Below are 21,737 nucleotides of genomic sequence, written 5' to 3' on the forward strand. Positions count from 1 at the left end.
CATATGTTTGTATATGTATGTATATTCGGGCGATGTGTATTCCGCCAGCCTGCCGGCTTTTGTATGATGTTTCTGTTACAGGTGACCGCTTAAGACGACGTCTGTTCTCAGTATCTGTGCAAAATAACGTATGCTAAATATGAATAAGTCTTTGATATGTCGATTTGGTAAGTGAATGAGTGTGGGTGTCCAGTTAGGGCACTAGTCACAACCCACGGGGTTGGGTCGTGACAATTTGATAGCAAGTGGAGTAGACCAAATGGAAGACTTTGAAGATATCTCAATGACCGAATTTAATATTGCGGAGATTAGAGAAATGATTCAAACTTTTTGATTTTATTTTTGTACTACTTTTTTGCAACTCATGTATTATTTGCAAGTTAAAAAAATTACAACTTGCAAATAAATGAATAAAATATATGGCTCATTGAGCTTTCTTCTATTTACTTGTGTTCATATGCTTACTTATATTAAGTTAGGAATATACCTAAAATATACTAATAATATACTTATAATATACATCTACTTAAATTAAAAAATAGAAAGTTGTATACTTGAAAAAATAACTTAAGTTATAATACATATAACTTAAACACACACACACACACACACATATATATATATATATATAATAAGTAGCTAAGCATATAAGTTAAGTTTTTTCTAAGTTTATAAATTTCTATTTTACAACTTAAATATATTTATATTATAAGTATATTTTTAGTATATTTTAGGCATATCTAGTATAAATATACTTAGGTTATAAATAGAAAGTTATAAACTTAGAAATAACTTAAACATACTGTATATATATAAGTATATTTATATAATATAGATATACTTGACCTTGAGTTATAAAATAGAAAGTTATAACCTTAGGGGAAAAAAAACAATCTCGAATTTTATAATATTAATAAGTTTTTAGTTAGTAAATATATAAACTTAATTTATGATACATATAACTTAAGCATATAACTATATATATATATATATATATATATATATATGTGTGTGTGTGTGTGTGTGTTGTTAGTTAGTAAATATATAAACTTTAATTATAAACTTATATAACATATATAAATATACTAAGAAATACTATAGTATACATATACTTAAGAAAAAACAAAAAAAAAAAAGAACTTTTTTTACGTTTTAACCGGCCGGGTCCAACATTTCCACCCGGTTAATCAGTGACCGGTGGCCGGTTCTGGGTTTTTGACCGAAAACCGGCCGATTTTCTAACCAGTTTTCGGTTCTGGCTGGGTCCAACGGGTTGACAGGCTTAACTCTGCCTTTGCACATGTGTTCTTTAGAATATGATAAAAGAGAGAAAATGATATCCTAGTTCATGCCATGCATTTTATGTGTGTCATGAATCAAAGCTGCATGAGTCATAAGTGGTGCTTGACGAATTATTATCCATTAAGCGGACCCTGAATCTCGTCAACGAACAAGGCAAATAAAATATAAACGAGACAGATAAATATCCAGAACATAGTAATCCTATCATAATGATATATAGTGACAAACACAGTACTAGTCAATTACCAATACTTATACTCGCACATGGAGTACCTAAACAAGAGTCAATTGAGGTGAGACGCAAGCCAACAAAATAAGTAAAAATATTCACTGGTCATTTTTTGTTCTTATCTTCGAAAAAGACCTATTATTTCAAAATTTTAAATTCTACAAGTCAAACTTCATGATAATATTTGATAGCTAATTTTAAATTGCAGATATTGAAACATAACTAGTTGTAAATTTTACTCAAAATAAAATAAAATAAAGCAATCCTTTGAACTTGTCCCTTTTTTTTATTTTGACACTTCAATTAAATGTTATTTCTATTAAACCCTTGAACTCATCCTCAAATATGTCTATCAAATAACAATCCAACTTACATAATATTCCATCTTAAATGTAGCAACATGCTAATATATATCTAATTTAATTATGTTATCTTTTAGTTAAGATTAGCAGCAATTAAGAGAAAAAAAAAGGAGCAGCTCTTAGTTAAGCTACCAGTGAAAGAGCAGAATCAACATAAACCGACACATTCATGACTTAAAGAATAGCTTATCACATGTCTAAAATATTATTGCACCTTTATTTTTTTAATTTAATTTTTGCTTTTAATAAAAATCAAATTTAAGGAATTTGATAGACATACTTGAGGACGAGTTCAGAAATTCAATAAAGCTAACCACAAAAAGAAAAAATAAAGATCACACGTTCTCCTGATCAAAGTTAAGCACACGTTTTACAAATCAAGCGGCAATCATATATAAATCTAAAGTTAAAAAAAAGTTATGAACAATAATGAAAACACATGTCGACGTGTCATGTGTTTTCATTAGGAGCTACTTATATTTATATATATGTTCAAGTTCCATTGCACCAGCCACCAAGTACAAAATTGGTGATAATTAGAGAGAGCCTCTCTAACATCAACCTATGGCTCACAATGGAATCATTTTTTGGTAATACTAAATTCCAAAACCTAAGACGCTAAAAAAAACATAAAGCTCACAAACTAATAATGCTAATATTACAAGAAGTACTACAAATATAAATTATTTGAGAATATTGACTAATTTATTTATTTTCAAGAAAGAGGAGATCTTTGAGGGGCTCCCTTTCTCCTATTGCTCAATGAAAGCACAAGGCCAGTGAAAAACCCACTGCCCTTTTTCTTATTTTTGACGATACGGCCATCGTGTGAAATACCAGAATTGTCCATGACATGATTTGAGCAAGATGAGCCTCTGCTTTCTAATGGATCTTCTAGAATGGAGTTTGGGGTAATTTGGCTTTCCTCATCCAGCAAATCAGAGGTGTCCACGTGGAGTCCCTCGAATTGGGAGAGTGCAAAGTCAGACTCATCAAACCTACAGAGGATATTTGATAGGTCTTCACCTTGATGCACCATATAATCAACCTGCATCATATATAGGGTTGCATAATTATTGAATAAATTTGACTTTGCAATGCTAAAAATGTAATAATCACATTAATTTATTACTAAATTTTTTGCCATAATTCCATAAGAAACGAAATAAATATATGGTAAGAATATAAATACTCCGACTCTTTGTAACTTGGTGATGCTTTCAATAAACATTTTTCATGGCTACTGACATACCCTAAAGTCTAAACAAATATTAATTTCTGAACCATTTAGGGTAGGCTGCTTTACATCACACTCTTTGGGTACGGTCCTTCTCCAGATCCTACTAACGGGAGATGCCTTGTGCATCAGATTGTCTTTTTCTTTTCAAAGGTATAATAACAGAATTCTAAAGTTGAATTTCATTAAATTCAACTTTTGAATCTGCCTCTGCCTACAGGAAGATTGCTTTGGTTGTGCATATGTGGGGCGGAATCAGTTTGTTCTTTTCTTTTTCTTTTAATTGCGTGGGTGGGTGGCTTTTGTGGGGGGTGGGGGTAGTTGTGATTGCTGGGCCAAAGCCATCATAATTTGGTAGCTAAGGTCCAAATTGTGTATTTGTGTTAAAAAAAAAAATCAGTTAATATATATAAATAATCTATTCGGAACTCAATAAGCAAAAATAATTATGATTCAAAACACATAAATTAAAAATTCTGGTTTCGCCTCTGAGAAAGAGAAGAAAAAGAATAGGAGTGGACCTTGCAAGAGAGAGAGCAAAAGTTGAAGGGGTCCTGAAGAACTCTGTCACAAGTGAAACAAGAGTTGCCAGAACCCTTGCATGACCTTGATTGTGCTCTTTGGTTCAAGAATATAACTTTGGCACTGTTTATTGTGTAAGGCTGTCAAACAAGGAATAGCATATATTATCATCTTTAAATAGGATAATTAAATTCTACAAGTATTGCCATTAACAATAAAAATACCTGAATGTAGGAACAGTCAATAAGCTTCTCAAGGTCATCCAATCTTATAACATCTTGGTATACATATCTTCTCACCTGTCATATACAATTACAAATCAAATTATTATATCAAGTGTAATAAATTACTTTTGAAATTCTTTTACCTTTTTATATCAAGTGTAGTAAGTTACTCCGGAAATTGTTTTACCTTTTTCATGTGTCAATTCATAGATAGTTATTGAAATCAGGTTATTTTGTTCTATAATTTTTTTCAAGATTATAGTATAGATTGATAAGGGGCGGCGCTGAGGCGCAAGGGGTTCCTCCGGAAAATATACAAGATCAAACTTTTTTTTTTTTTTTATGTATAAGAGATGTTGAATTCTCTTGACTTCTTCATGTGTTTACTGATTTATATTTTTGAATTCTCTTCGTAAAATTTTTAGCTCCGCTACTAGAGATAATGTTATTGAAACATAATAGTATTCGTACTGTTGTTAAATTCCTGTAAATTCAAACAGATAAATGTAATATAGAGAAATTTTGGATGCCGTCTTAGTATTTTTAAGGTAAATATAATTATGGGGTTAAAGTTCTTATAACTAAATTTAAGGGATGTCACAACATTGATTATGTGGTTCTCCAACCTACCTAAATTTAATAGGAAGAGTAAAAGGTAGCCAAGTTTGGATCCAAGAAAAGTAAATGTGAATAAATGAAGTGACATTGGGACAGAAAAAGCATCATATAGAGATGAGTACTGAAAATGTTCGACTAAGAAAGGAGAGGAAAAAAAAAAGATTTAATTTTGAGAATTGGGTCAAAACGGTCTTTGAAAGCAACAGGCAAGGAACCTTTGCAGGGGAAAATTAGGTGTAAAAGAAATCTTCTAAAATAGGAAAGCAAACAGCTCCAAAAAGAGGGAGCTATATATAGCTCCCAAACACACTACTTTTAGTAATTGACAACACACTAGAGAAAATCAAGATGAAATCTTGGATATTGTAAGGAAATATCCAAAACCATTTAACCTTTAAGCAAATCCACTTAACTTAATTTAAGAAAATAATTTCAATTGAAATACTCAAAATTATTTCGCAAATACTACCATCAAAATTAATTACACCTCAATTCTAAACAATTTAGGAAAAATTATATGATTAGTGAGTGTCCATGTTGGCTGCCGCTCCATTTAAATTCATTAATTTAACAAATAAAACATTTAAAAGAAAATTACTTCTTTTAATTTCACAAATTCAAATTGTTTTTACACAAATTTGAGCAAATTCCCCTGCCCCTAGTACAACCTAGCTCCCATAAGCAAAGAAGAAGAGAAGGAGAAATTTTGAAATCACCCTAAAAGAATTACTCCAAAGTAGTAGTACTACTTAACATCCAAAGTAAATTAAAAAAAGAAATACCTATTATTGAAAAATCAAATTTATTATCCTAGACAAAAAAAATCAAATTCAAGAAAATAACCAAACAGCACATAAGACATGTTACCAAAATAGTGGCTTAGGAGTATATAATTAAAATTAAAAATTCTCACAGAAGGAACCAAAACCTCAAATGAAACAAGTATTACTTGTTCAAGTTTTATGTGGTGCATATATATAATTATTCAAGTTTAATAGTGATATTAAAGAATTACTAATTAATAAAAGTGTAAACCTGGAGAAGAGGATGGGAGTGATGAGAAGGAAGACAGTGAGGGCAAAAGCTTTGACAACACTCTAAGCAGAAGATGTTTTTCTCATTTTTCCTCCTGTTATGGTGGACTCCACAACTTGCAAAGAATTTTTCAGCCATTAATCCTTCTAACCATGCAGGTTTCATCTCTTCCATTTGATCTTCCTTCCTTCTTTATTTCTCTTAACAATTAACAAAAATTATATAGAAAGAAAAGGTCTCAACACAGCTAAATTATGTATGAAATAGAATTCTATCAGTTATATAGAATATTTTTTCTTAGTCCAGAGAGGGAGGTAACTTGGTAAGTGGCTTGTGGGGGTGATGGGGTTGGAGAGGTGTGGGTCTGATGGGATGGTGAGCCTGAGAGTACTGTGGTAGGAGTACTTATATATTTATAATGCCCTTTTGGTTTTGGTAGCCCTGTTCTCAGAGGCCCTCTTCTATTTATAAAAGATATTGCTGCTTCTTGTTTAAGTTATACGTGTATTACTCTACCTCTTGCTACATTTGTTTTATATCTTGCTATTTATTATTTTATTTTTCTTACAATTTTTCGTCGGATACATTTCTTTTGAACTAAGGATTAATAGGAAACAACATTTCTAACTCATAAAGGTAGGGGTAATGTCCGCACACATACTACCCTGCCTAGACTCAACTTGTACGATTACATTGAATATATTATTATTTTATTTTTCTTACAATTTTTCGTCGGATACATTTCTTTTCAACTAAAGATTAATAGGAAACAACATCTCTAACTCATAAAGGTAGAGGTAATGTCCGTGCACATACTACCCTGCCTAGACTCCACTTGTACGATTACACTGAATATGTTGTTGTTGTTATTGTATTGACATCGCAAAAGATATATACATAACAATACATGTAACTGTATTTAAGTATCATTGATTAGTAGCTTAAAATAATTGATAAGTAATATGTCAAATTATATGAATTGTTTTAAAAAATTAATATTGATACTATTAGTGTATATAACTTAAATCACAATCTTTTTGCATCTCTTTTGTCAAGAGACCAAATTACAAACAACAAATACTAGTTAAAAAAAGATAAACAACGAATCACTTTAGTTTGGAATTCCCAGTTCTTTTCATAGGAGAGTTTATCTAGGTCCCTTCCACTTGACATAGTATGAATGGTTAAAGCTGGTGTATCTTATTCTAGTACATAAAGAACTGTATAGACCAATTTACCAACGGACATACTATGTGTTTTTTTCTTCATAATGGTGATCCTACGAACATCTCGATTAATTTGATGCGGTGCCCTGTTATCATTTACACAACACAAATATTGGATAAATTTGTTCACCAAAGTTTGGACAAAAAGGAGAAGAAATCGTCTAGTATTTTTGCCCCGTCAGAGATTTAAACATGAGATCTCATGATTCTCATCTCACTTCATTGATAACTAGACGACACCGAATGAACTTACTATCATCGATCATCGATATAAACTAGAATCAATATATTTTCCATTTAGTTTACCATCTTATAAGAAAGGCAAGAAAAAATGATTAAGTGCCATTCAGATTATTTCGCTCACCTCAAGCTGTGGAATGCGAGTGCAGTATGATCTGTGATTTCTGTACACATATATGTTTCAAACTGATCAAACCCATAGCATTACTTAGGTCATAGCTATCACATATCAATTTTATTAGCAAGGGGGACAACAACGTATGAAGTTGTAGGATGACATGACTTTCTGGCTTTGATGATCTCTCCAAAAGTTCAACTCTTCCAATTGTGTATTTGTTTCCGCGTTTTAATTAAGTAAACTTTGAATAATTTTATATGATCAAAATCAAAATAAAATGATTCTTGATAAGATTGGCTTATCATGAGATTGGGGAGAGTGTTGTAAGGGGTGGGAAGACGGGCCATTAACATGTGTGTACTTATCTCTGCCCCCTACCCCACACTAAAAAAAAAAAAAAAAAGAAACACAAATGATTTAGATAGTAATAGCACGGATTAGCTATTTTTTAGTCATGTAATTGAAAAATAGCCAACCCGTTTGTAGTGGGACAAATTCTTTTTGGAGCAGCCCATTTCTTGACTAGCACCTGTAAAGCCCAACACTATCTTATGAACCAAAACAAAAAAGCAGCACTCAGATAACTGCATGTTAAGGTGTGAAAAGAAAAAGAAAGAAAAGGTAACTGCATATTAAGGTGAAAAGTGCAAGATTTTTATTTTCTTTCATTTCGACTTTGAAACAATTGTAGCCTGCTGGAGATTCTAATCTCTATGAGGTCTTGGTTTCTGAATTATTTAGTAGACATGCATTAAGGAAAAGACTGAACAAGAAAAAGTACTCCATATATTTAGAAGTAAGTATATGTTCACCTACCAATCCAACATTTTTTTAAAAACTCATTGGGATATGAATCACAGACCTATTGTGTGCTCAGTTAAGCTATGAGATGGTTGGTTATTGGTAGATTCTAGTTTTTACATTTTTTATTGTTGAATTGTGGAATATGCTTGTGAAAGAATTCACTCTTGACTCATAGTGTATCAATAGTAAATTCTTGCCCGTATTAGGTATTTATATCAAATAAGTTCAAGTTACTATGGTTAAGTGACTTAATAAAGTAGAAATATACATTTATTAGTCATGATTAAGTGATATGTATCAGCGTCTTTTAGCTGTGTACATCAATAGCGAAGACAAAAATTTTACTAAAATGATTCATCATCTACTATATTTTATATAAAAATAAGTTTGACGGTATATATTACAATGTACTTTTCCATCGAAAAAGACTCGGATGAAACCCTTTCATCCCTCTAGGTTCTAGTTCTTCCCCTAGTGTAATAGGCCATGTTTTTTCAATGTTTTATATTTCATAGTATTATTCTAGTAAAATTATAGTTAAGTCAAGTTATGTGTCAAGTTATTATAGTTAAGTGAGAAATTAAAATTAGAGTAGGTACTAAATTAAGTAAGGTTAAAAGACAATATCTTATTTAACACATATAATGTATACATCAACTGGTAAATATATTTTTAACTAGATATCACAACTCACAAAGATCAAAAACATAACTTGTCGATGTTCTATGGGAGGGGGATAAAAAGAAATTATAATTTGCGGAAGTTGTAGGATTTGCTTGGATTAAAAAATATTTTTGATGAAAAACTTCTCAAAGAAAGTAAGAAACTTAAACAAAATGCTCTTAAAATTTTTCAAGAACTTGTAAAAACTTTTCTCAAGCAAATGGCCTCCAAAATTTGTGTCTCATCACCTTTTCTTTAGAGTGTCCTTTCTAAAGGTGGCACTCTGGTACAAAGGACACCCCTTCATGTGGTACAATGCATTTATTTCTAATTTTCTGCATTCTAGTAAGAGTTAATTGCAATTTACCCTCCAAAAGTATCTACGCCCTCCATTTCAATTAATATGGACATATTTAACTGGGCAGAATTTAAAAAAGAAAAATAGATTTTTAGAACATATAGTCTTATTATAATATTTGTATAACTATAAAAGTTTCTCATTAACTGAAAATAGAAGTTTATATTAAATTATTTTCAAATTTAGAAAGATATTATTCTTCTTAAAATGAGGTAAAAAGAAAATAAGTATACATAAATTGAAATAGAGGGAATGTAATGTATCAACAACAACACTCAAGGGTGTGGCTTAGTGGCCAATCAATTTTTTGCGCGGATTGCCCTGCTTTTGGGGTGGTCTTTAAATTTTGCCCCTCATATTTATGGTCTTTAAATTATGCTCCTCATATTGCTGGTCTTTAATTTTTGCCCTTCGCATTGAAACCCTAAGCGTTCACGCAGAAATCATGAGGTTCTGAGTTCGAACACCCGCTCAAGCATAAATTAAAAAAAAAATTGCAAGGCAAGGTTTGGGTCGCGTGTATGTCGGGTCTGTTAAGGAATTACCAAATTTATGCCGGACCCGACATACTCATGCCTTATGGGCAGACTTGGCATATAACTTTGGTAATTACTTCACAAGTTTATGCCGGTGGGGGCATACTTATGGGCAAACTTTTATGCCGAACCCGGCATAAACTTGTGAAGGAATTACCAAAGTTATGCCGGACCCGGCATACTTATGCCAAGTCTGCCCATAAGGCATAAGTATGTCGGGTCCGGCATAACTTTGGTAATTCTTTCACAAGTGTATGCCGATGGGGGCATAGCGAAATTTAAACTCTGTCTTGCGAATTTTTTTAAAAATTTTGACTGTGTGGGGGTTCGAACCTGAAATCCATGGATTTTAGCCGAAGGGCAAAATTTAAAGATTTCAAATTTTACAGGCAAAATTTAAAGACCACCCCAAGAGAAGGGCAATTCTGCGAGCCAATTAAGTGGCTTGAGGTATTTACACAAATTTATGTATGTTGTAAATAGGATCTATTTTTTCTATCACAATATATCTAATATTTATGCTGTAAGATCAATATTTTCTATAAGAATTTTAAATTTATTGTAGCCTTTGATAAGGTCTAATTATGCACTGAATAAATTTTGTGGATGTGATAGCCTTCACAAAGGAATTTTCCAAAATTGACATGTTTTAATTGTGTGTTTTCTTCTCAAATACCATGCCCAGTTTTCCAAACCCCATCATCAAAAGAAGGAGAAGTAGTGCAAATATTGAACCACCACCAATGGTTTTGGCCTATGGGTTGGGTAGATGGATAGGATTTCTTCAATTATAGTGATAGGTTTCGGGTTTAAACTTTGGGAATGAAACTTTTTTTTGATACAAAGCGCTTCCAACTTTAATGGGCTTATACGATGCAAATTTAAATTAGCAAAGACTCTAAAATCATATGCGGAGGTAGTATATAACATGTGGGTTGAACCCAATAATTTTGGTCTAGATTCTAAATCTATACTTAAAAAACACTAAAATTACAAAAAATAAATTCAAAACTAAGTTACTAGCATTGGATCAGGAATTGTCCTAACTGTTAGGACTTCAAAATCCTAACTCTACTTCTATAAAAAGCGAAAATATAAACATAATTTAGAAAGAAAAAAGAAAGGAGAATAGAGGGAATTGCCTTTGTTGGAATTTGAACACACACCTTGCATCCATTACACACTATATTCTCATGCCCTTTTTATATATTTTTAAAATTCTAGCATACTTTTGTATATTTGTCTCATTTTAGCTTTTCCTCGAAATGGAAGTTTAGACTGGTGGACAGATGACAAAGTTGTCCTTGTTAATAGTATTAAATTTGTAATTCATATGTTTATTCTGTATTATAAACTAGTAAATCTCATTGAATAGTGAACACTACAACAACAAGTGCACAAAACTGTCGTTGAATGACTCGAAACACCAAATTCCTGTCCTCTTTTTGTCTTCTTATTTTTGGAACTTGTGTAACTTAAGATTAACAATCATATTTAAAACAGATGTATGTGATCATTTTTGGGTAATGATGTAAGATGTCAACTTATTAATCTATAGAAGAATATGTTGTTAGAATTATACAGAGAATCGAATGCATAACGGCGAATCAAAGCATTAGACAATTGCACTTATTGGTCGGTGTAGTCTGTTGTTAATTTTAATATGTAATAAGTTTCACATTTCTTATTCAGACGGTATTTTTGGGTAAAAAATATAGAAGCTTATATTACGCACATCGTATTCTTTATGACGTGAATTAAGCAATGGCAACTTGAGTTTAGTGGCGGATTCAATAATACGTTCAAGAACTAATAGAACCCAGTGTTTCAGGGTGGAATTCCATATATAAATGCAAAAGCAAATATAGATGGAGTTAAATATACATTTCACACACTCTCATACAATCCTTAAAAGGAATCCAATATTGTTTGTAATGCCATACTGGAATTAATTTATTCTTTGATTTAGCTCATTAACTGTGGTTTGCATCGGTCTTTACGCTCATTTCATGGCTGTTTGAGATCTATAGGCTTTGCCACTTGCTTGGAGATTTCATAAATTGGTTGAGGATGGGAAATGAATGTACTGGATTGAGAAAGGATCAAGATTCTGTATCAAGCTTCTAAAATTGGCTTATTTTAGAAAAGTATTTTTAAAAAAATTACTTTTGGTAAGACGTAGTTTGTGCTTGACCAATTAATTTATAAAGTATTTTTGAGCAACAATTAGTGTTTGCCTAAGCTTTTAAGTGTATATTTTCAAAATGTGCTTTAAGGGAAAAACTACTTATTTTAGTTTCCGCTACTCCCCAGAAACACTTTTTTTTTCCCAAAAGTTTGCTCAAACACCTCACTTTAAAAAAAAAAAAAAAAAAAAAAAAACCTTTAAGCCTCCCAAAAGCTTGGACAAACAGGTTACGTGTCTAAATAAGTACTGTATCTATTCAAATGAATGTACAAAGCTGTTGGTGGGCTGTATATGATCAAGAAGGTTGGGCTTGGGACTGGACTAGAGTGTTCTAAGCAGCATGTTTATTTCTTAAATTTGTTAGGTCATTTGCGCTTTTGGCCTTTTTTGTGCTGGTCTTTAATTTTTCCTCCTCAAGGCAAATAAATTTTTCGGGGGTATAAATTTATATTTTCGCATCATAATATCCCACAAGTTATGCCCCATACCCTTAAAGAACTTGTGCCCCACTGGATATAAGTTCGATTGTTAAGGACCAAAATTGAAGACCAACCTACTTGAAGGAAAACCGTCCAACTACTTCAAATTTTGTATACAAAGGCAAAGTAGCCACTACTCTGGCCCATTTGCAAAAATGATCTTTTCTGAGACCACTCTTTAATTCTGTTCCCCTAGCTCAGTGAATTAAATTTATGGGAAAATTAAGAAAGTCATCCAATTACTTTAAAGATAAATTTATTTCACATAGCTCATGGGGAACAAAATTTAAAGAATGGCCTTAAAAAGACTATACAGTGCGAATAATCTCGAACAGTTAACCCAGTTACCAGCCCATCAACACAAATTGGACAGGGAAATAAAGCCTCTTAGGTGGTGAGAAGGAGTGGGCTTTCTGATTTGAAAATTAGGATAGCTTACTATAAAGGAGTCTTTTAGGTTTGGGCAATTCACAGAATTGCCCTTCTTTTGGGGTGGTCTTTAAATTTTGCCCCTCATATTTGAAATCTTTAAATTTTGCCCTTCGGCGAAAACCCATGGGTTCTAGGTTCGAACTCACACACAGTCAAAATTTTTTAAAAAAATCGCAAGGTAAAGTTTAAATTTCGCTATGCCCCCACCGGCATACACTTGTGAAGGAAATACCAAAGTTATGCCGGACCCGGCATACTTATGCCTTATGGGCAGACTTGGCATAAGTATGTCGGGTCCGGCATAACTTTGATAATTCCTTCACAAGTTTATGCCGGGTCCGGCATAAAAGTTTGCCCATTAAAAGTATGCCCCCACCGACATAAACTTGTGAAGGAATTACTAAAGTTATGCCGGAAGGGCATAACTTTTCCTCCAGGCATAGTTTTGTTTTGCCCCTTATGGGGCAAAACTTTTCCTTAAGGAACTATGCCTTATGGGACAGACTTTTAATTAAGGCATAACCAAAAGTATGCCTCATAAGGCAGAACCTTTAGTTATATTTTATGAGGCACACTTTTAGTTATTAGTTAAGGCATAACTAAAAGTATGCCCCATAAGGCGGAACTTTTCCTTAAGGCATAATTAAAAGTTTGCCTTGAAAAAAAAAAAAATGTCTCAAGGCAAAGTCTGCCCCCTCCGGCATAACTTTAGTTTTTCCTTAAGGATTGTATGCCGGATCCGGCATACACTCCCCCCAGCCCTGCCTTGCGAAATTATTTTTTTATTTTATGCCTGAGCGGGGGTTCGAACCCAGAACCTCAGGTATCCAAGCGAAAGGCAAAACTTAAAGAACACAAATATGAGTGGCAAAATTTAAAGACCACCCCAAAAGAAGGGCAATCCGTGCAAAAAAATGTTTAGGTTTAAAGGACTTCTAACAAGTAATAGGGCGATTTCAAATAAAAACACACCTCAAAATCGTTAGGTGGCAATTACATCAATTAAAAAATGTTTTTTTTTTAAAAAACTTTGGACAATTTTTCATATAATATTCATGCTTCTGTTTATAGAAATTGTACGTAGTACTAAAAAAGTGTGAAAAGGGGGGTTAGCAGTTTCTATCCCATACTCGATACATGATTGAGTAATTTAGCGGAGAAATCTCCTTTGAAATTAAGACTTTAAAGAGCATGAAATTGCTAACGCATTTCGCGAACTTCAAGTCTTACCGCGATAAATGGGTTTTCAATCATTTCAAATCTATTTTATGATTGTACTACTATACAAAATTACCATAAGACGTCACATATTATTCAATTAGGGAGGAACAATTCCCAAGAATCTATATAGACGTCACATTTTATTATTGTTAATGAAAGAATGAGCCATTTCGAGGGCTACTGATTTCTTATTTCTCTTGGTTATTCTTAGTACCAGGTCCGCCTTTTTTCTTCCTTTCTACTACTACTGTTTTTGTTTCTATACAGTGATATTCCGCTATCTTTTTTCTTTTGGGTGAATAATTAAGGTGTGAAAATCATAATACAATCACAAGACAGTTGACATGTTAATTATAGGAATTTTTCCTCCATAACTCATACGTTTTATGTATGGCTGGATTTATAATTTTTGTCAGTTTTTTTTTTTTTCCGTATTTCTTCGTCATTCATCATCTTCTTCCCATCTTTATATGTAATACCAATTGTTCCCTCTGATTGTAAAACCCGACTTAGTTGATTGGGGTAAGCTAATGAGTCTTTGCTTTCTTGTCTTGATTGCAGAAGAAAATTCACGAGAGTTTTAGCAATAATTTGGTCTGAAGAGGTTACAAACATCAAATACAAGATTGTTCTCAAAATTCTTAGAAACTAAAAAAGGTATAGTTCCTCTGTCCCAATTTATAGGACTTTTTTTTTTCTTAAGAATTAAATTATGTAAACTTTGACCGGTATTTTAGTTTGAAACTACATCTTATCATGATATTGACATAAGAAGATATCTATATTCCAATTTTATAATATTGAGTTGATTTAATCTAACTTAGCTTCGTATTAGTCAAATTAACTCTCGACAAGCCAAATTAGTCACATAATTTGGGATGGAAGGAGTATAATTTTTCCCTTTTATCTCAAGCTGTTAAATTATCCAATTGTTGCTTTTCTTCTTTTTAGAAGTAGGTTTTAACTCTAACTGAGATGATTTTTGTTTTATTTGATGATATGTGATTAGGGTCGGTTTTTTTTTTTTTTTCTTTACAAATTTATAGGTTGATGTCTGTGTATCTGTTATTATAGGCTCTACCAAATCAACAAATTATAAATGTTATGCGAGATTCGAAAAGGTTAAAAAAATGACGAAACAAAAGCTACCACAACTCTTAAAAACTCTCATGTCATTTCTATTCCTACCGATCTCTTCCCCTTGCACCACTACATGCGAGTTTGCTTTTTAGATTTGCAATCGTTATAAAAAAAAATTGACAATTTATAACAGTAAAATATTTGCAGATATTGAGGTATCCATTCTGTTAAGTTTTATTTGATTTTTTTAATTTCAGGTCGATGCACTAAGAGAAAGGTTCACGACTAACAAGCATGCGTTTATAATCTTTTTATGGACAAAATAGTCAATAAAAAAAATGGCTGACGTTAAAATTATTCCTTACTGTTTTACTGATCGGCATGTAAATATCATTAATTTTCTTAAATTGCTTTACTTCGTACTTTTCGGCCTGTAATCTTTTTGATTTTTTTTTTTTTTGTATCAAGTTAATGTTCTCAGAGAGGCTTAAGGCTGACAAACATGTAATGTTTTTATTGCCCTTTTCATCTTTTTTTCTCTATATTTTTTTCTTACTTTTCACTAAATCTACGACTGTTATGCTTATTAGCATGTTTTACTTTTTATGCATTTATAAAATTTTATTTCCTTGGAATAAATATATATTTTAAACTAAATGCGGAGATTATCAATATTTTACTCATTTACATAAACTTTTTTGTATCTTTTATTTTATTTTAATCAAATTTATGATTCTTATACGTGTAAAGTAATTTCTTTTCAACTCAGCGAAGCGCGAATAAGTACACTAATACTTTAATATGCTTATAATAATGAGAATCACAGCTACTTACAAAAACATTGTACTTTGATGACACAATTATCACAAATTAGAGTTAAGTCTAATAGTTTAGAATTGACGGATCAAACTTTTAAACACGTGTCTGACTAAAATACTTATCAAAGTTTAATAGAGTATAGTATACCAAATATGATTTTAAACCACACAAAGTTCTTGGATGCAACAACCAAAGTTAATTCAAATTCCAAGATATGATGGCCGACAGCGTCCAACCTTCCTTAAGAACTAATCAATCCATTTGAAAGTTCACCAATTATTGAACTTTGCTTATTGGAAGAATAAAGAAAAAGGTGCTACGAGTACTTTTTCTACTAATCATTCATGGGAATAAACAGATCACTGGCTAACTAGTTTCTATATATCAATCAGAGTTGCTAAGAATATTTCTACTTCAATTAAACACCTTCTTTTTTTTTTTAATCTAATTAAGATCGACTCTAATTTTAAAAAAAACAATTTGACTATTTATCAGAGTAACCGGATAATTTTTTTAAAACTACTTAAGAAAATACACCACGAGTTGAAAAAACAAAAGAGGAAAGAATAAACAATCATGGTCTTAAGTTGAAGATATTCAGCTAACGAAGAAGAAATTGGACAATTATTTTAAAAATAAATTGAACAATATTTTTCAAAAATAAGTGGATTAACATTATCGACAAAATGTTGCATACTACTTTATTTCAATTTATATGTCTTAATCTCCATTTTGTAGGTATTAAGAAGAATATAATTTTTATATTTAGTAAGTCTTGAATTTCGAAATCACACAACATATTTAAGATCATAATTTATTTAGAATTTTTTGCCCAGCCAAAGTATGACATATAAAATCTATTAAATAATCCATTTTTGTAACTCTTTGATATAGAGTACTCCCTCCGGTTCAAAAAGAGTGTTCACTTAGCCATTTGCATACTCCTTAAGAAAATACTAGTAATTTTGAGGTAAAAATAAGTCATTTTACTAAAGTATCCCTAATCAAATGGATATTGAGATTTGATCACCCAACACTTAATAAGAGCAAATCTGAAAAATTAAGATGAATTATTTCTTAATTTAGTAAGTAAATCCTCTTTTTAAATCAAAAAATAAAAGTTAAGTGAACACTATTTTTTAACTGGATGGAGTAGTCGACAGTGGCACATGAATTACCTAAAATAGAGGTAAAGAAAAGGCTCTAGCTGTCTCGTAGTCGTGAATACATTAATATCTAGGAAATTACCAATTATATTATGTGTCCAATCATCAAAGCACATTTACTATGTCGAGACTATAGATTTCTACATCTTGTGTCGGTCTTTCGATTCTTTCTTAAGGGTGTCTGTTTGAAACTTTAAAATTACATTTTTGAAAACATTAACAAACCCCATAAGGAAACTTTTTTTTTTCTGCGTGGGGGTGGGGTTGGGGGTGGATTGGAGGTTGTGGAACAGTTTAAACAAACACTTTTTACAAAGATAACTTGTTAAAACTTCAAAAACTATTTATCAGTTGATATCACACTTATATGTAATGTCCATGGACCATGATTGAATCTTAAATTCCAAGACTATACAAAGAGACCTATCAGTCACACCCAAAGGCGGATCTAGGATTTGAAGGTAGCGGGTGCCACAATTTTCTTCAATGTACATCTTGTTAGGAACGTGTATTTGGATTGGATCCATCTCTTTTTAGTTTATTCGGGTCAACTTAATAGTCTTTTTTTTTAATTTGCAAATATGAAACTACATCTCAAAAATCAAGAAACGAACATAATTAACATCTTAAACAAGAAATCACACCCATTAACAACAAAAATAAAATTAACATTTTCACCGAGCAGGGACTTGCATTCTTATGTATATTATGTCCTGCCTTGTATTTCACTCCTACGTATAAGAGAGGTTAGGATATCAATTTTCTTATTAGCTGCATAAATAAATATTATTTTCTACTATCAATCATATTCAACAAGTCTCCTCAACGGCTCAACCTAAAGAGGAATTATGAAGCAACTTAATATAATATAATATAATAATTCACAGTTACCCTTGTGGTTGAGCAAAGAAATGGACACTTATCCTTAGGCTTTTACTAATCTAGAAACATATAATTAAGATAATAAAATTAAATTAAACTTTCATTCGTGTTTTAGGAGCTATTCTTTACTTTGTAACATTATACATACAGTTTTTTTTACAGATAAACTCACCTTCTTATTTTCAGATTTTAAAATTATCAAAAGTGACACGTGTTTTTTCTTTTGGGACCATTTCTCACATATTGCCAAACAGTACTTCTATTTTCCTAGATAGGAGTAGCTTTTTGTGAATTATAATACAATAAAAAGATAGGCATAAATACACCATTATACAGTAAAATTCTAAACAAAGGTAATGGTTTACCTGAGTTAACTCTTTAAGAAAATATTTATAGATTTATAAAAAGGTTTTTCGCTTCAAAAGCTAATTGTTATGGCACAGTTGACTATTGTAAAGGAAACAATTATTTCCACTGCGCTCTTTATTTGAAAAAAAGGCAAATGCTAATAAAAAATCATAATTAATATAATTAATGAGCTGAAAAGTATATGAGAATATTCTAGTCCCAAATAACACTTCGAAATTAAAAAGTCCCAAATAACATCAATGAGCACGTGCACATAATTTGTGGGCACCCATGGTGTCACGTGACTATGGATCCTAGACAATCACGACATAGATCTAAAGTGGATTGGGACCAATAATTTTACAATTATCACTTTTGGATTTCTCATTTTCTTTTAATTATATTTAACTGTTGCAATAATTACCAAAATTTATTAGGGAAAGTTTTCATAAAATATCATTTCCTCTCAATTATGGCCTTTCTATCATGTATTAAATGATAACCTTGGATCTTGTTCATATTCGTTTTTTAATAAACATCTTTCTATTGCTAGAAATACTTTAGAATTATCTCTACTTTAGTTTATTCAAAAGCTTAGTAACTACTAAAGTTTTCATAAAATATCATTTCCTCTCAATTATGGCCTTTCTATCATGTATTAAATGATAACCTTGGATCTTGTTCATATTCGTTTTTTAATAAACATCTTTCTATTGCTAGAAATACTTTAGAATTATCTCTACTTTAGTTTATTCAAAAGCTTAGTAACTACCTCATCCACCATTTGTTCTAAATGATTGAATCTAGAAATCAAAAATCAAAAGAGTTCTTTTTCATTGCATAATGTAAAACTTAAGATATTTCCTTTCATTTTAAGAAATATAATTGGAAAAAAGATAAAACAAAGCAACATACTTTAAAAATTTGGGAATTGACCGACTGAATAGAGAATGTTAAAAAATAATCATTTTCTATATATTAGTGATAATAATGATCAAAGTAAATATATAATTTAGACCGGATAAATATCTAAAATAAATAATAGATAGTTGTATCAAATTTAAAATTTTGTATAGTATAAATGTGATTTAAATTCTTATGTAATTTTTTTATTAAAGTAAATATCTCTAAGGATCATTGACGCAGGTCGCTTGGAATCTAACAACACACTCCAAATCAGAACTCCAACTGAGGTCATTTTATTTTTGCTTTGAAACTAATTTTATCATTTAGTTAATATTGTCATATTTAATAAATTGTTGTGGCTTTTGTCGGAAAATTGATTTATGATGAATGAGATAGAAATTTATCGAATATAAGGAGGCTGACCCTAAGTAATAGAGAAAATCCAATTAACACATGATTCTGATTGCAAATGCAAGAAAAAAACATTTTTTTTACTTTCCCCTCACACAATATTTATATGCTACTAATAAAGAAAGAAAGAAAGAAAAAAGAATTTGGCAAATCAGAAAATGTCGACTTTAAAAAGAAAAATGAAACAATAAAAGGAAAAGGTCCAAATTTGCTCTTCTATTGACTGAAATTGTCCAATTTTGAACTTTGTTAAATTTTGATCCATTCGTATTTTTGTCATTATCAAATTACCTCGTCTTTTGTTTGGGCCATTAACGAAGACCCACTCATGTATCCAAATTCTTTGAAGAAAATATCTAAATTTACCACTTAATTTTAATTACTATTTAAAAATACTTTCAGGTCAAAGGCTGCTTTCAAGAATAAGGCAAAAACAAGATCTTTTCCTGGGCCCGTTTGGATTAGCTGGAAAAAAGTAGTTTTTAAGCATAAGTGCTTAAAGTACTTTTTAAGTGTTGAAAGTTATTTTATAAATAAGCGGTTACGTGTTTGAATGAAAGTGCTTAAAGGATTTTTAGAGGTATGGATAGTATTGGAATTAACCGAAAATATAAAGGATAAAAGGGTAAAGTTGTTGGTCAAACCAAAATAACTTTTAAGCCAAAAAAATAATAATTTGGGGTTGACCAACTTCTTGATTTTGGCTTATTTTAAGCACTTTTTAACTTAATTTAAGTTATTTTCGATTTTACCAAACACCTAAATAAGTTAAAAATGGCTTATAAGTTGGTCAAACCAACTTATAAGCTAATCCAAATGGGTTCCGAATGATGTGATAATATTAGACCACGAATCATAGAGGGAGAAATTTCTTAATTTGCAATAGTTTAACGGCAAAGGCTCAAATGTCATTAACGTTTGCGAAATTGTACACATTTGCCTGTCGTTAAAAGGTTGGTGCAAAGATGCCCTAACGTTTTTTTTTTGCCATACATGCCCTTGAGTTAATGGAAAATATTGGAGGACATATTTGTTTAGTTTCGCATAGTATAGGGGCATATTTGATCCATTGAAATTCCTTAATATTATGGCGCAAATAATTCTCAGATTTTTTTGCAGTGCACTTTATGCTAGCTAATGATTTATTGCAACTGCATTTTGAAACTCCACACTTATCGTACAACCCCTCACTTTTCTCTCTTATTCTTTCACTTGTTTATGAAATGTCGGAAGCTTCGAGTTCTTCAAATAGTTGGGGAAGGGTTTGTGGATGTGGAGTTGTGGAAGAGTTTGTGGACGTGGAGTTACTGCACTCTATCTCACTTATGGACTTCAAATAATTCTACTAAATTTCGGTTATGGGTGAAATTCGTGAAAGGGCCAAACCACATTGAATGTTATGTAAGAAACCGTATAAATGCTTAAAATGTGATACTCTTTCTATTATTATTATCAAAATTTTGAGCACTTCGGGAGACATTTTTTCACATGTCATAAGTCTAATGTAAGTTGTCTCCTTTTTTATGTTTATGTTTTATTACGACAATTGTTGCATCCATTATCGTGTAGATATTGAGACTGAAAAGACGAAAAATATCCAGAAAGAACTATCCAGATCATCAACAAATTAAAAAATAAAAATGGTATTATCATTAGTAAAAAAAATCTTTTGAAAAGGGAAAATGGTGCTCTTGTTTGTGAAAACAGTCTTTAAAATATGGTTGTAATTGCATCTGCTTTTTTTGTTGTATAATTTTGATGTAATGCAATGGTGGATGGATTGTAATTACAAATATTTTTTTTTATTTTTTTTATTTTTTATGTTTTGAAATGTAATGATATTTTGTGGCATAATATTCAGGAATTTCAATGGGTCAAATATGCCCCTATACTATGCGAAACTGAATAAGCATGCCCTCCAATATTTTCCATTAACTCAAGGGCATGTATGGCAAAAAAAAAAAAAAAAACGTTAGGGGCATCTTTGCACCAACCTTTTAACGACGGGCAAATGTGTACAATTTTGCAAACGTTAGGGGCATATTTGAGCTTTTGTCGATAGTTTAAATCTGATCCTCTTTTTAAGTTAATGGTAAAAAAAAAAAAAAAAACACGAATCATTACTATTTCACGAGTTTCACACCCCTAATTATAAATTATTCCGTTTTCATATCTAGTTGTTCTCTTTTTTTACCTGAGCATTATCATCCGAGTCTTAAAACACACTTAGTTAGATAGATGGATAAAAAAAAGAAAAAGCTGATAGTTAACCAAGTTAGCTTTGAGGTGTGTTTATAGTTCATATAGAAAAAGGGATAGATGGTCATACTT

At 31.2% G+C, this 21,737-nt stretch overlaps 1 protein-coding gene across 1 annotated transcript; it reads right to left on the reverse strand.

Moving 5' to 3' along the window:
* Positions 1–2,350: 2,350 nt before the first annotated feature.
* On the reverse strand, positions 2,351–5,972 carry LOC132624947 (protein RGF1 INDUCIBLE TRANSCRIPTION FACTOR 1). Its single transcript, XM_060339713.1, has 4 exons — positions 5,530–5,972; positions 3,877–3,951; positions 3,652–3,792; positions 2,351–2,941 (listed from the first exon to the last, which is right to left on the reverse strand). Exons 1-4 carry the CDS (start codon positions 5,701–5,703, stop codon positions 2,609–2,611), a joined length of 723 nt encoding a protein of 240 aa, XP_060195696.1. The 5' UTR covers positions 5,704–5,972; the 3' UTR covers positions 2,351–2,608.
* Positions 5,973–21,737: the final 15,765 nt, after the last annotated feature.

This window comes from Lycium barbarum, chromosome 12 (assembly GCF_019175385.1).
Source record: "Lycium barbarum isolate Lr01 chromosome 12, ASM1917538v2, whole genome shotgun sequence".
NCBI classification, from domain to species: Eukaryota; Viridiplantae; Streptophyta; class Magnoliopsida; order Solanales; family Solanaceae; genus Lycium; species Lycium barbarum.